The sequence below is a fragment of the Pseudophryne corroboree genome, chromosome 3 (genome assembly GCF_028390025.1).
Source record: "Pseudophryne corroboree isolate aPseCor3 chromosome 3, aPseCor3.hap2, whole genome shotgun sequence".
In the NCBI taxonomy this organism is placed as follows: domain Eukaryota; kingdom Metazoa; phylum Chordata; class Amphibia; order Anura; family Myobatrachidae; genus Pseudophryne; species Pseudophryne corroboree.
Genome location: NC_086446.1, coordinates 646,848,918 through 646,864,080, shown reverse-complemented (window position 1 = coordinate 646,864,080; position 15,163 = coordinate 646,848,918). Strand labels below are relative to the sequence as shown.

General features: G+C 47.6%; 1 protein-coding gene across 2 annotated transcripts in view; it reads left to right on the top strand.

The window, feature by feature from the left end:
- Positions 1–13,611, top strand: part of CCDC6 (coiled-coil domain containing 6) — a 162,948-nt gene extending 149,337 nt beyond the window's left edge. For both annotated transcript variants that reach the window (XM_063961765.1, XM_063961766.1), the window contains exon 9: positions 12,097–13,611. In XM_063961765.1, the coding sequence (XP_063817835.1) occupies positions 12,097–12,285 (189 nt within the window). In that variant the 3' untranslated portion in view covers positions 12,286–13,611. The remainder of the gene's footprint in view (positions 1–12,096) is intronic.
- Positions 13,612–15,163: the final 1,552 nt, after the last annotated feature.

Genomic DNA, 15,163 nt, shown 5'->3' with positions numbered 1-15,163 from the left:
TGCTTGCAGCCAGCTTGGGCTTCTTAGGCTACTGGACACCATTAGCTCCAGAGGGATCGAACACAGGCCCAGCCTCGGAGTCCGGTCCCAGAGCCGCGCCGCTGGCCCCCTTACAGAGCCAGAAGCAAGAAGAGGTCCGGAAAATCGGCGGCAGAAGACATCAGTCTTCATCAAGGTAGCGCACAGCACTGCAGCTGTGCGCCATTGCTCCTCATGCACACCTCACACTGCGGTCACTGATGGGTGCTGGGGGGGGGGGGCGCCCTGAGCAGCAATATTAACACCTTGGCTGGCAAAAATACATCACATATAACCCCCAGGGCTATATGGATGTACATTAACCCCTGCCAGAATCCATAAAAATGCGGGAGAAAAGTCAGCGAAAAAGGGGCGGAGCTATCTCCTTCAGCACACTGGCGCCATTTTTCCCTCACAGCTCCGTTGGAGGGAAGCTCCCTGGCTCTCCCCTGCAGTTAATACACTACAGAAAGGGTTAAAAAGAGAGGGGGGGCACAATTTAGGCGCAGTATACATATATATATGCAGCTATAAGGGAAAACACTTTTTATAGGTGCTATCCCTGTGATATATAGCGCCCTGGTGTGTGCTGGCATACTCTCCCTCTGTCTCCCCAAAGGGCTTTGTGGGGTCCTGTCCTCTATCAGAGCATTCCCTGTGTGTGTGCTGTGTGTCGGTACGGCTGTGTCGACAGGTATGTGGAGGATAATGAGGTGGAGGCGGAGCGAATGCCTGTAAATATATTGTTACCCCCTGCGGGGTCGACACCGGTGTGGTTGAACTTATGGAAGGATTACGTGAAAGTGTCAACTCCTTACATAAAAGGTCGACGACACAGAACAGCCGGCTACTCAGCTTGTGCCTGTTCCAGCGTCTCAAATGTCATGGGGGGCTCTAAAATCGCCCGCTACCTCAGATAACAGACACAGATGTCGACACGGATACTGACTACAGTGTCGACGTCGATGAGACTGGTGTACCCTCCAAATAGGTCCACCCGTTACAGGATTGAGGCAATGAAAAATGTATTACACATTTATGATTATACCCCAAGTACCACATAAAAGGGTATTGTGTTTGGTGAGAGAAAACTATTAGTAGTTTCTCTGACGTCCTAGTGGATGCTGGGAACTCCGTAAGGACCATGGGGAATAGCGGCTCCGCAGGAGACTGGGCACAAAAAGTAAAAGCTTTAGACTAGCTGGTGTGCACTGGCTCCTCCCCCTATGACCCTCCTCCAAGCCTCAGTTAGATTTTTGTGCCCGAACGAGAAGGGTGCAAGCTAGGTGGCTCTCCTGAGCTGCTTAGAAGTAAAAGTTTAAATAGGTTTTTTATTTTCAGTGAGTCCTGCTGGCAACAGGCTCACTGCATCGTGGGACTAAGGGGAGAAGAAGCGAACTCACCTGACTGCAGAGTGGATTGGGCTTCTTGGCTACTGGACATTAGCTCCAGAGGGACGATCACAGGTTCAGCCTGGATGGGTCCCGGAGCCGCGCCGCCGGCCCCCTTACAGAGCCAGAAGAGCGAAGAGGTCCGGAGAAAGCGGCGGCAGAAGACGTTCCTGTCTTCAAATAAGGTAGCGCACAGCACTGCAGCTGTGCGCCATTGCTCTCAGCACACTTCACACTCCGGTCACTGAGGGTGCAGGGCGCTGGGGGGGAGCGCCCTGAGACGCAATAAAAACGATATAAAAACCTTATATGGCTAAAAAAAATGCATCACATATAGCTCCTGGGCTATATGGATGCATTTATCCCCTGCCAGTTTCCTGAAAAAAGCGGGAGAAAAGGCCGCCGTGAAGGGGGCGGAGCCTTTCTCCTCAGCACACAAGCGCCATTTTCTTTCACAGCTTAGCTGGAAGGACGGCTCCCGGACTCTCCCCTGCAGTCCTGCACTACAGAAACAGGGTAAAACAGAGAGGGGGGCACTATTGGCAGCTAATATATAAATACAGCAGCTATAACAGGGAGTAACACTTATATAAGGTTATCCCTGTATATATATAGCGCTCTGGTGTGTGCTGGCAAACTCTCCCTCTGTCTCCCCAAAGGGCTAGTGGGGTCCTGTCCTCTATCAGAGCATTCCCTGTGTGTGTGCTGGGTGTCGGTACGATTGTGTCGACATGTATGAGGAGGAAAATGATGTGGAAGCAGAGCAATTGCCTGTGTTAGTGATGTCACCCCCTAGGGAGTCGACACCTGACTGGATGGTAGTAATTAAAGAATTACGTGACAATGTCAGCACTTTGCAAAAAAACTGTTGACGACATGAGACAGCCGACAAATCAATTAGTGCCTGTTCAGGCGTCTCAGACACCGTCAGGGGCGCTAAAACGCCCGTTACCTCAGATGGTCGACACAGACCCTGACACGGATACTGAATCCAGTGTCGACGGTGACGAGACAAACGTAATGTCCAGTAGGGCCACACGTTACATGATCACGGCAATGAAGGAGGCATTGAACATTTCTGACACTACAAGTACCACAAAAAAGGGTATTATGTGGGGTGTGAAAAAACTACCAGTGGTTTTTCCTGAGTCAGATGAATTAAATGAGGTGTGTGATAAAGCGTGGGTTTCCCCCGATAAAAAACTGCTGATTTCTTATAAATTATTGGCACTATACCCTTTCCCGCCAGAGGTTAGGGCACGTTGGGAAACACCCCCTAGGGTAGATAAGGCGCTCACACGCTTATCAAAACAAGTGGCGTTACCGTCTCCTGATACGGCCGCTCTCAAGGAACCAGCTGATAGAAGGCTGGAAAATATCTTAAAAGGTATATACACACATACCAGTGTTATACTGCGACCAGCGATCGCCTCAGCCTGGATGTGCAGCGCTGGAGTGGCTTGGTCGGATTCCCTGACTGAAAATATTGATACCCTGGATAGGGACAGTATATTATTAACTATAGAGCATTTAAAGGATGCATTTCTATATATGCGAGATGCACAGAGGGATATTTGCACCCTGGCATCTAGAGTAAGTGCGATGTCCATTTCTGCCAGAAGAACGTTATGGACGCGACAGTGGTCAGGTGATGCGGATTCCAAACGACATATGGAAGTATTGCCGTATAAAGGGGAGGAGTTATTTGGGGTCGGTCTATCGGACCTGGTGGCCACAGCAACGGCTGGAAAATCCACCTTTTTACCCCAGGTCACCTCTCAGCAGAAAAAGACACCGTCTTTTCAAACCCAGTCCTTTCGTCCCTATAAGGACAAGAGGGAAAAAGGCCGCTCGTTCCTGCCCCGGGGCAGAGGAAGGGGAAAAAGACTGCACCATGCAGACTCTTCCCAGGAGCAGAAGTCCTCCCCCGCTTCTGCCAAGTCCTCAGCATGACGCTGGGGCTCTGCAAGCAGACTCGGGCACGGTGGGGGGCCGTCTCAAGAATTTCAGCGCGCAGTGGGCTCACTCGCAAGTGGACCCCTGGATCCTGCAGGTAGTATCACAGGGGTACAAATTGGAATTCGAGACGTCTCCCCCTCGCCGGTTCCTGAAGTCTGCTCTACCAACGTCTCCCTCCGACAGGGAGGCAGTATTGGAAGCTATTCACAAGCTGTATTCCCAGCAGGTGATAATCAAGGTACCCCTCCTACAACAGGGAAAGGGGTATTATTCCACGCTGTTTGTGGTACCGAAGCCGGACGGCTCGGTGAGACCAATTTTAAATCTAAAATCTTTGAACACTTACATAAAAAGGTTCAAATTCAAGATGGAGTCACTCAGAGCAGTGATAGCGAACCTGGAAGAAGGGGACTATATGGTATCTCTAGACATCAAGGATGCTTATCTCCATGTCCCAATCTACCCTTCTCACCAAGGGTACCTCAGGTTTGTGATACAAAACTGTCATTATCAGTTTCAGACGCTGCCGTTTGGATTGTCCACGGCACCACGGGTCTTTACCAAGGTAATGGCCGAAATGATGATTCTTCTTCGAAGAAAAGGCGGATTAATTATCCCTTATTTGGACGATCTCCTGATAAGGGCAAGGTCCAGGGAACAGTTAGAGGTCGGAGTAGCACTATCTCAGGTAGTGCTACGTCAGCACGGGTGGATTCTAAATATCCCAAAATCACAGCTGATTCCAACAACACGTCTACTGTTCCTAGGGATGATTCTGGACACAGTCCAGAAAAAGGTGTTTCTCCCGGAGGAGAAGGCCAGGGAGTTATCCGAGCTAGTCAGGAACCTCCTAAAACCAGGACAAGTGTCAGTGCATCAGTGCACGAGAGTCCTGGGAAAAATGGTGGCTTCTTACGAAGCGATTCCATTCGGAAGATTCCATGCAAGAACTTTTCAGTGGGATCTGCTGGACAAATGGTCCGGATCGCATCTTCAGATGCATCAGCGGATAACCCTATCTCCAAGGACAAGGGTATCTCTCCTGTGGTGGTTACAGAAGGCTCATCTTCTAGAGGGCCGCAGATTCGGCATTCAGGATTGGATGCTGGTAACCACGGATGCCAGCCTGAGAGGCTGGGGAGCAGTCACACAGGGAAGAAATTTCCAGGGCTTGTGGTCAATCATGGAAACGTCTCTTCACATAAATATCCTAGAGCTAAGGGCCATTTACAATGCCCTAAGTCAAGCAAGGCCTCTGCTTCAGGGTCAACCGGTATTGATCCAGTCGGACAACATCACGGCTGTCGCCCACGTAAACAGACAGGGCGGCACAAGAAGCAGGAGGGCAATGGCAGAAGCTGCAAGGATTCTCCGCTGGGCGGAAAATCATGTGATAGCACTGTCAGCAGTGTTCATTCCGGGAGTGGACAACTGGGAAGCAGACTTCCTCAGCAGACACGACCTCCACCCGGGGGAGTGGGGACTTCATCCTGAAGTCTTCCAAGTGATTGTAAACCGTTGGGAAAAACCAAAGGTGGACATGATGGCGTCCCGTCTCAACAAGAAACTGGACAGATATTGCGCCAGGTCAAGGGACCCTCAGGCAATAGCGGTGGACGCTCTGGTAACTCCGTGGGTGTTCCAGTCGGTATATGTGTTCCCTCCTCTTCCTCTCATACCAAAAGTACTGAGAATCATAAGAAGGAGAGGAGTAAGAACGATACTCGTGGCTCCGGATTGGCCAAGAAGAACTTGGTACCCGGAGCTGCAAGAGATGCTCACGGAGGACCCGTGGCCTCTACCTCTAAGGAAGGACCTGCTCCAGCAGGGACCTTGTCTGTTCCAAGACTTACCGCGGCTGCGTTTGACGGCATGGTGGTTGAACGCCGGATCCTGAAGGAAAAAGGCATTCCAGATGAAGTCATCCCTACCCTGATCAAGGCCAGGAAGGATGTAACTGCAAAACATTATCATCGCATTTGGCGAAAATATGTTACGTGGTGTGAGGCCAAGAAGGCCCCTACGGAGGAATTTCAACTGGGTCGTTTCCTACATTTCCTGCAAGCAGGATTGTCTATGGGCCTAAAATTAGGATCCATTAAGGTTCAAATTTCGGCCCTGTCGCTCTTCTTCCAGAAAGAACTGGCTTCAGTGCCTGAAGTTCAGACGTTTGTCAAAGGGGTACTGCATATACAGCCTCCTTTTGTGCCTCCAGTGGCACCTTGGGATCTCAATGTAGTTTTAGGGTTCCTAAAATCACATTGGTTTGAACCACTTGCCACAGTGGAATTGAAATATCTCACATGGAAAGTGGTAATGCTGTTGGCCCTGGCTTCAGCCAGGCGCGTATCAGAATTGGCGGCTTTATCCTATAAAAGCCCTTACCTGATATTTCATGAATCAACCTATTGTGGTACCTGTGGCTACTAGGGACTTGGAAGACTCCAAGTTGCTGGACGTAGTCAGGGGCCTGAAAATATATGTTTCCAGGACGGCTGGAGTCAGAAAATCTGACTCGCTGTTTATACTGTATGCACCCAACAAGCTGGGTGCTCCTGCTTCTAAGCAGACGATTGCTCGTTGGATTTGTAGTACAATTCAACTTGCACATTCTGTGGCAGGCCTGCCACAGCCAAAATCTGTAAAAGCCCATTCCACAAGGAAGGTGGGCTCATCTTGGGCGGCTGCCCGAGGGGTCTCGGCTTTACAACTTTGCCGAGCAGTTACTTGGTCAGGGGCAAACACGTTTGCTAAATTCTACAAATTTGATACCCTGGCTGAGGAGGACCTGGAGTTCTCTCATTCGGTGCTGCAGAGTCATCCGCACTCTCCCGCCCGTTTGGGAGCTTTGGTGTAATCGCCATGGTCCTTACGGAGTTCCAGCATCCACTAGGACGTCAGAGAAAATAAGAATTTACTTACCGATAATTCTATTTCTCATAGTCCGTAGTGGATGCTGGGCGCCCATCCCAAGTGCGGATTGTCTGCAATACTTGTATATAGTTATTGTTACAAACAAATCGGGTTGTTTATTGTTGGAAGCCATCTTTTCAGAGGCTCCTACGGTTATCATACTGTTAACTGGGTTCAGATCACGAGTTGTACGGTGTGATTGGTGTGGCTGGTATGAGTCTTACCCGGGATTCAAGATCCTTCCTTATTATGTACGCTCGTCCGGGCACAGTATCTTAACTGAGGCTTGGAGGAGGGTCATAGGGGGAGGAGCCAGTGCACACCAGCTAGTCTAAAGCTTTTACTTTTTGTGCCCAGTCTCCTGCGGAGCCGCTATTCCCCATGGTCCTTACGGAGTTCCCAGCATCCACTACGGACTATGAGAAATAGAATTATCGGTAAGTAAATTCTTATTTTTTCCTGCATCTTAGAAATTAAATGAGGTGTGTGAGGAAGAGTGGTCTTCCCCCGGTAAGAAATTTATAATTTCTAAAACGGTTATTGGCAGCGTACCCTTTCCCGCCAGAGGATAGGTCACGCGGGGAAACACCCCATAGGGTAGATACAGCGCTTACATGCTTACCAGAAAAGGTGGCACTACCGTCTCCGGATACGGCCACCCTGAAGGGACCTGCCGATAGAAAGCAGGAGGTTACCCTATAAGATATAGTCACACACTAGGGCATTATATTGCGACCAGCCGTTGCTTCGGCATGGATGTGCAGTGCTCCCGCTGCGTGGTCAGATTCCCTGTCGGAAAATAACTATGGATAGGGACAATATTTTGCTGAAAATAGAGCATATAAAAGACGTGGTCTTACACATGCGTGATGTACAGAGGGATATTTGCCGTCTGGCATCAAAAATAAGCGCTAGGTCCATTGCCGCCAGACGGGGGTTATGGACTTGGCAATGGTCAGGCGATGCCGACTCGAATCGGCACATGGAAGTTGCCCTATAAGGGGGTAAAACTGTTTGGGGATGGTTTTTCAGACCTCGTTTCCACAGCTACTGTTGGGAAATCGATTTTTTTGCCACAGGCTACCCCACAACAAAAGAAAGCACCATATCATCAAGTACAGTCCTTTCGGCCCCAGAAAAGCAAGAGGACTAGAGGCTCATCCTTTCTGCCGAGAGGCAAAGGTAGAGGAAAAAGCTGCAACACACAGCTAGTTCCCAAGAGCAGAAGTCCTCCCTGCGTCCGGTAGGTCCACAGCATGGTGCGGGGGCTGCTCAGGCGGACCCGGGTACGGTGGGGGCCCGTCTCAGAAATTTCAGCGGACAGTGGGCTCTCTCACATGGATCCCTGGGTCCTTCAAGTAGTATCTCAGGGGTACAGGCTGGAGTTCGAGACGTTCTTCCCCCCGCCGTTTCCTAAAATCTGCCTTACCGGCACCTCCTTCTGCCAGGGAGACGGTGTTGGTGGATATTCAACACTATAATCACAACAAGTGATTGTCAAGGTGCCCCTCCTTCAGCAAGGAAGGAGTTACTATTCCACAGTGATTGTGGTACCGAAACGTTTCGGTGAGACCCATCTTGAAATTAAAATACTTGAACTTTTATATCAGAAGATTCAAGTTCAAGATGGAATCGCTCAGGGCGGATATTACGAGCCTGGACGAGGGGGATTACAGGGTCTCCCTGGACATCAAGGATGCGTACCTGCATGTCCTCATTTACCCTCCTCACCAGGAGTACCTCAGATATGTGGTACAGGACTGTCACTATCAGTTCCAGACGCGGCCGGTGGAGTTGTCCACGGCACCGAAGGTCTTTACCTAGGTATTGGCAGAAGTGATGATACTCCTTCGCAAGAAGGAAGTTTTTATTATCCCGTACTTGGACGATCTCCTGATAAAGGCGAGGTCCAAAGAACAGTTGGTAGTGGGGGTAGCACTCTCTCGGGAAGTGCTACAACAGCACGACTGGATTCTCAATATTCCAAAGTCACAGCTGGTCCCGACGACACGTCTTCTGTTCCTGGGAATGTTTCTGAGCGCAGACCAGAAAAGAGTGTTTCTTCCAGTGGAAAAAGCCGAGGAGTTGTCATCTCTAGTCAGAGACATCCTAAAACCAGGACAGGTGTCGGTACATCAATGCACACGAGTCCTGGGAAAAATGGTAGCTTCGTACGAAGCATAATTCCATTCGGAAGACTCCACGCAAGGACGTTCCAGTGGGACCTGTGGGACTAATGGTCCGGGTCCCATCTACAGATACAACAGCGGATAACCCTGTCAGCAAGAAACAGGGTGTCGCTGCTGTGGTGGCTGCAGAGGGCTCATCTACTAGAGGGCCGCAGATTCGGAATACAGGACTGGGTCCTGGTGACCACGGATGCCAGCCTTCGGGGCTGGGGTGCAGTCACACAGGGAAGAAATTTCCAAGGAGATTTCGCTTCACATAAATATTCTGCAGCGAAGGGCCATTTACAATGCCCTAAGCCAAGCAAGGCCCCTGCTTCAGAACCAGCCGGTACTGATCCAATCAGACGACATCACGGCGGTCGCCCATGTAAACAGACAGGGCGGCACAAGAAGCAGGATGGCGATGGCAGAAGCCACAAGGTTTCTCCGATGGGCGACCTACACCCAGGAGAATGGGGACTTCATTCAGAAGTTTTCCAAATGCGGGTAAACCGTTGGGAATGACCACGGGTGGACATGATGGCGTCCCGCCTCAACAAGAAGTTGAAAAGATATTGCGCCAGGTCAAGGGACCCTCAGGCGATCGCTGGGGACGCTCTAGTGACACCGTGGGTGTACCAGTCGGTTTATGTGTCTCCTCCTCTACCTCTCATACCCAAGGTACTGAGAATAATAAGAAGGCGAGGAGTGAAAACCATACTCAGGGTTCCGGATTGGCCATGAAGAGCTTGGTACCCGGAACTTCAAGAGATGCTGGCAGAGGACCCTTGGCCTCTGCCGCTTAGACAAGACCTGCTGCAGCAGGGACCCTGTCTGTTCCAATACTTACCGCGGCTGCGTTTGACGGCATGGCGGTAGAACACCGGATCCTAAAGGAAAAGGGTATTCCGAAGGAAGTCATCCCTACCCTGATCATAGCCAGGAAGGATGTCACCGCAAGACATTATCGCCGCGTTTGGCGAAAATTTGTTGCTTGGTGGGAGGCCATGAAGACCCCGACGGAGGTATTTCAACTATGTCGATTCCTGCACTTCCTGCAAGCAGGGGTGACGTTTGGGCCTCAAATTGGGGTCCATCAAGGTCCAGATTTCGGCTCTGTCGATTTTCTTCCAGAAAGAACTGGCTTCACTGCCTGAAGTTCAGACTTTGGTTAAAGGAGTACTACATATTCAGCCTCCTTTAGTGCCTCCTGTGGCACTTTTTGGATCTCAACGTGGTGTTGGATTTCCTAAAGTCGCATTGGTTGAGCCACTTAAAACCATGGAGCTTAAAGTATCTCGCGTGGAAAGTGGTCATGCTGTTGGCCTTGGCCTTGGCCTTGGCCAGGCGTGTGTCAGAATTGGCGGCTTTGTCATGTAAAAGCCCTTATCTGATTTTCTATATGGATAGGGCAGAGTTGAGGACTCGTCCTCAGTTTCTCCCAAAGGTGGTCTCAGGTTTTCACTTGAACCAACCTATTGTGGTGCCTGCGGCTACTAGGGACTTGGAGGATTCCAAGTTGCTGGACGTAGTCAGGGCCCTGAAAATTTTATTTTTCCAGGACGGCTGGAGTCAGGAAAACTGACTCGCTGTTTATCCTGATGGCACCCAACAAGCTGGGTGCTCCTGCTTCTAAGCAGTCTATTGCGCGCTGGATTTGTAGCACTATTCAGCTGGCGCATTCTGTGGTAGGATGACCGCAGCCTAAATCAATAAAAGCCCATTCCACAAGGAAGGTGGGCTCATCTTTGGCGGCTGCCCGAGGGGTCTCGGCTTTACAACTTTGCCGAGCAGCTACTTGGTCAGGGGCAAACACGTTTGCAAAATTCTATGAATTTGATACCCTGGCTGAGGAGGACCTGGAGTTCTCTCATTCGGTGCTGCAGAGTCATCCGCACTCTCCCGCCCGTTTGGGAGCTTTGGTATAATCCCCATGGTCCTTACGGAGTTCCCAGCATCCACTATGACGTCAGAGAAAATAAGAATTTACTTACCGATAATTCTATTTCTCGTAGTCCGTAGTGGATGCTGGGCGCCCATCCCAAGTGCGGATTGTCTGCAATACTTGTACATAGTTATTGTTAACTAATCGGGTTCTTGTTGTGAGCCATCTATTCAGAGGCTCCTCTGTTATCATGCTGTTAACTGGGTTTCATATCACAGGTTGTACGGTGTGATTGGTGTGGCTGGTATGAGTCTTACCCGGGATTCAAAATCCTTCCTTATTGTGTACGCTCGTCTGGCGACAGTATCCTAACTGAGGCTTGGAGGAGGGTCATAGGGGGAGGAGCCAGTGCACACCAGGTAGTCCTAAAGCTTTCTTTTTGTGCCCAGTCTCCTGCGGAGCCGCTATTCCCCATGGTCCTTACGGAGTTCCCAGCATCCACTACGGACTACGAGAAATAGAATTATCGGTAAGTAAATTCTTATTATTAGTATCTAGGAGGTTCAGACAGTTAAAATGTAACTATTAAATATGGGACTATATTGGACAGATGATATAGATATTATTCTTTACAGCTCACACATTGTTTTGTATTTTTTGCTTTCATATTTTTATTTGTATGTCATTTTTTCTTCATTCTCAGTTTTTCTTAATTTATTCATATATATATATATATATATATATATATATAATTTATACTTTTCTGAGATCAAGTTCTCAGTATAATTACGTATAGAACTAGCCAGCAATACCGCATTAGTCCAATGTTATTGAATAGTTACTTTGTAAGAAATAGGTATATTTGTTACTACAAGTTGAGTATCCCTTATCCAAAATGCTTGGGACCAGAGGTATTTTGGATATGGGATTTTTCCGTATTTTGGAATAATTGCATACCATAATGAGATATTATGGTGATGGGACCTAAATCTAAGCACAGAATGCATTTATGTTACATATACACCTTATACACACAGCCTGAATGTCATTTTAGCCAATATTTTTTATAACTTTGTGCATTAAACAAAGTGTGTCTACATTCACACAATTCATTTATGTTTCTTATACACCTTATACACACAGCCTGAAGGTCATTTAATACAATATTTTTAATAACTTTGTGTATTAAACAAGGTTTGTGTACATTGAGTCATCAAAAAACAAAAGTTTCACTATCTCACTCTCACTCAAAAAAGTCTGTATTTCGGAATATTCCGTATATCGGATATTTGGATATGGGATACTCAACCTGTACTCAGTATCTGTGCAATTTGTGTCTGCTTAACCTTTTAGGTTTATTATCCTTTCATACTGTGTTGCTCAGCACCATCACTGCTTTTCATTCTGTTGCACTCAAACATTATTTGTGTATGCGCTTGGTTTAGGGTATTGTGTATAACACCAGGAAGTCATTCTAGTGCTTCTGAGACTGCTACAGTGTCCCACAGCATAATGGACCCAGGCCTTTTAGCATCCTCAGCATAACCACATTTATATTTTTCCTGGCTGCATATAGATAGAACAGCTGCTGAGGGCAATATGTAATGTCTATATAGGGCAAATAACTGAATGAGCTGGGTAACAAACTTTGTTGACTGTTTTTATTAAGTTGAGCTGGTTTATGTTTGTGGAAACACCCCCTATTCTCTTTACCTCCGGTTGTATATCGTCTTGTATTTATATATTTTGTTTTCTGTTACAGAGACCCTCCCCACGAAGGAGCAACAGCCCAGACAAGTTTAAGCGTCCCACTCCTCCTCCATCACCGAACACCCAGACTCCAGTGCAGCCTCCGCCACCTCCGCCTCCACCAGCACAACCTGCAGTCCAGTCAACTGCGTCTCAGTCCTCCACTTCCCACAACTCAGTGCACCCTCCCCCTCACCCCTAGTGCATGTCCTCTGTAGGCTCTGCATCTTGAGTTGGACTCATAACATGGAACAGTTTACTCAAAGCCAAAGGCTTACCTGTCATATTCGGATTTGACTTTATTTGCACTGAGGTTACATAGGCTTCACTGTCTAATTGTGTTGTAAATGTTTGTCTCCGAATACAGCCAGTGTCGTGGGTATTACAGCGTTAACATCCCCACATGATTCCCCCACTTAATGTTTACGGAAGGCAACATGTACGTTAATACTTTGGCTGGGACATTTGCTGCTCTGTAATGAGCGGGACAACCTTACTTACTGCTCTATCATGCTGCTCAAATGCTGTTTCTTTTAGGCTTATATAATAAAAGGGATCCTTTTTTTTTTTCGTGGAGTGTGCATAAGCGTTCTAAAGCATGATGGGTTGAACTTCATTAGCTTTCAATAGTATCCCATACATAAAATAAATCACTACATAATCTTAAACTCCAGCTGCTGGTGAGTGCACATCGCATAAGCCCCATCTGCGTTACACAGTAGACACATGTAATGGAAACCAGTAACTTCGTTTTGTGTATACCAGAGCAGTAATCTGATGTAACGGCATGTTGTATTGCAGATAAGTCTATGAAAGCAGAATGCTAAATGTAGAAATCATGTGCTAGTAAGGACGCCTTTCGGCAATACAGAGGGTGGTTAAAGTTATTCAGTGCCTGTAACTCACACACATATTTTATAGCTAGCTATACATAGACCCAACATGCGTTCTCTGTCCATTGCGCATAGACCGTAACTGATGCAAAGTCACAAAACCAAATTCTCATCCATTAATGACATGGTAGTGAAATGTGGAAATATCCTTGTTTAAATATGTGGAATGTATTGTAAATGGATCTTAAGATTTAATTGTATCCGTTTTAGGTAAATCTAGTTAGTGCTCCGCAAATCTATTTCTATGACTTACAGTATTTAGACTTTTTTTTTTTTTTTTTTTTTAGAAGGTGTATATAATTGGCTGCACAAGCTCTGTAAAATATACACTTACACTTTTTTTTCCTTTTGGTTATGTTTGTTTTATTTTGCAAAGTATTTTAAGAATCCACAATAAAATCAAACTAAACATACCCATGTGATTTACATAAGAAATTTTAGCAATTTAATGGCAGCACAGATCATTTTTTGTATTGCTTACTAGAAGCAGGACAGATTACAGAGAGAAGTAGCACAGCTTTGGCACTAATGATTGCTTGATTAGAATTCTGTAAACCGGTACAATGTATAAAGAAATTATTTTCTGAGTTTTTTTGTTTTTTTTTCATTTAGCACAAATAAAATGTTTGGTTTCACTTTGCAGTGGAACAGTGTGTGTTCTTGTTTACACCCCTTCTAGTTATTGCTGCAATGCTGGTTAGAATAGGGGATTGAGCAAGGGCAGTGATCATTGCTGTATGCGGATCTGCAGTCTTCTCCATCAGGATGGAACTAAACTGGAATCAATAGTTTGGTATCTGGGTGATTGGTTGTCAGCGTTTAGTTCTACAGTTATGTTGATATGCATTAGGTAGACAGATGAAAGGTAGAAGGTTACTTTGAAAATGGTTAACATGTTTTTCTCTAACGTCCTAGAGGATGCTGGGGACTCCGTAAGTACCATGGGGAATAGACTGGCTCCGCAGGAGACATGGGCACTTTAAGAAAGTCTTTAGACCTGGGTGTGCACCGGCTCCTCCCTCTATGCCCCTCCTCCAGACATCAGTTTGATACTGTGCCCAGAGGAGCTGGGTGCTTTTCAGTGAGCTCTCCTGAGTTTGCTGATAGAAAGTATTTTGTTAGGTTTTTTATTTTCAGGGAGCTCTGCTGGCAACAGACTCCCTGCATCGAGGGACTGAGGGGAGAGAAGCAGGCCTACTCTGAGTGCAGGTCCTGCTTCTTAGGCTACTGGACACTATTAGCTCCGGAGGGATTGGTACGCAGGATCTCGCAGCCGTCCGTCCCAGAGCCGCGCCGCCGTCCCCTTCGCAGAGCCGGAAGATAGAAGCCGGGTGAGTATGAGAAGAAAAGAAGACTTCAAAGGCGGCAGAAGACTTCATGATCTTCACTGAGGTAACGCACAGCACTGCAGCTGTGCGCCATTGCTCCCACACACCTCACATACTCCGGTCACTGTAAGGGTGCAGGGCGCAGGGGGGGGCACCCTGGGCAGCAATATAAACCTCTTATTTGGCAAAAGGAGCATATATACAGCTGGACACTGTATATATGCAGGAGCCCCCGCCAATTTTACACTTTAGCGGGACAGAAGCCCGCCGTCGAGGGGGCGGGGCTTCTCCCTCAGCACTCACCAGCGTCATGTTTTTCTCCACAGCACCGCTGAGAGGAAGCTCCCCGGACTCTCCCCTGCTTATACCACGGTAGAAGAGAGGGTTTTAAAGAAGAGGGGGTGCACATAATTCGGCCCAGATAATAACAGCGCTCCTGGGTAAACATTAAATTGCTGTGTTTTTTCCTGGGTCATATAGCGCTGGGGTGTGTGCTGGCATACTCTCTCTCTGTCTCTCCAAAGGGCCTTGTGGGGGAATTATCTTCAGATGAGCATTCCCTGAGTGTGTGGTGTGTCGGTACGTGTGTGTCGACATGTCTGAGGTAAAAGGCTCTCCTAAGGAGGAGATGGAGCAAATGTGTGAGTGGTGTCTCCGTCGACAACGCCGAAACCTGATTGGATATGTGAAATTAAGTGCTAAGGTAAATTTATTGCACAAAAGATTAGAGAACAGACAGTGAATCTACACATGTCTGTCCCTATGTCGCAGAGACCTTCAGAGTCTCACAATGCTCACTATCCAAAATAATAGACACTGATATCGACACGGAGTCTGACTCCAGTGTCGACTACGATAA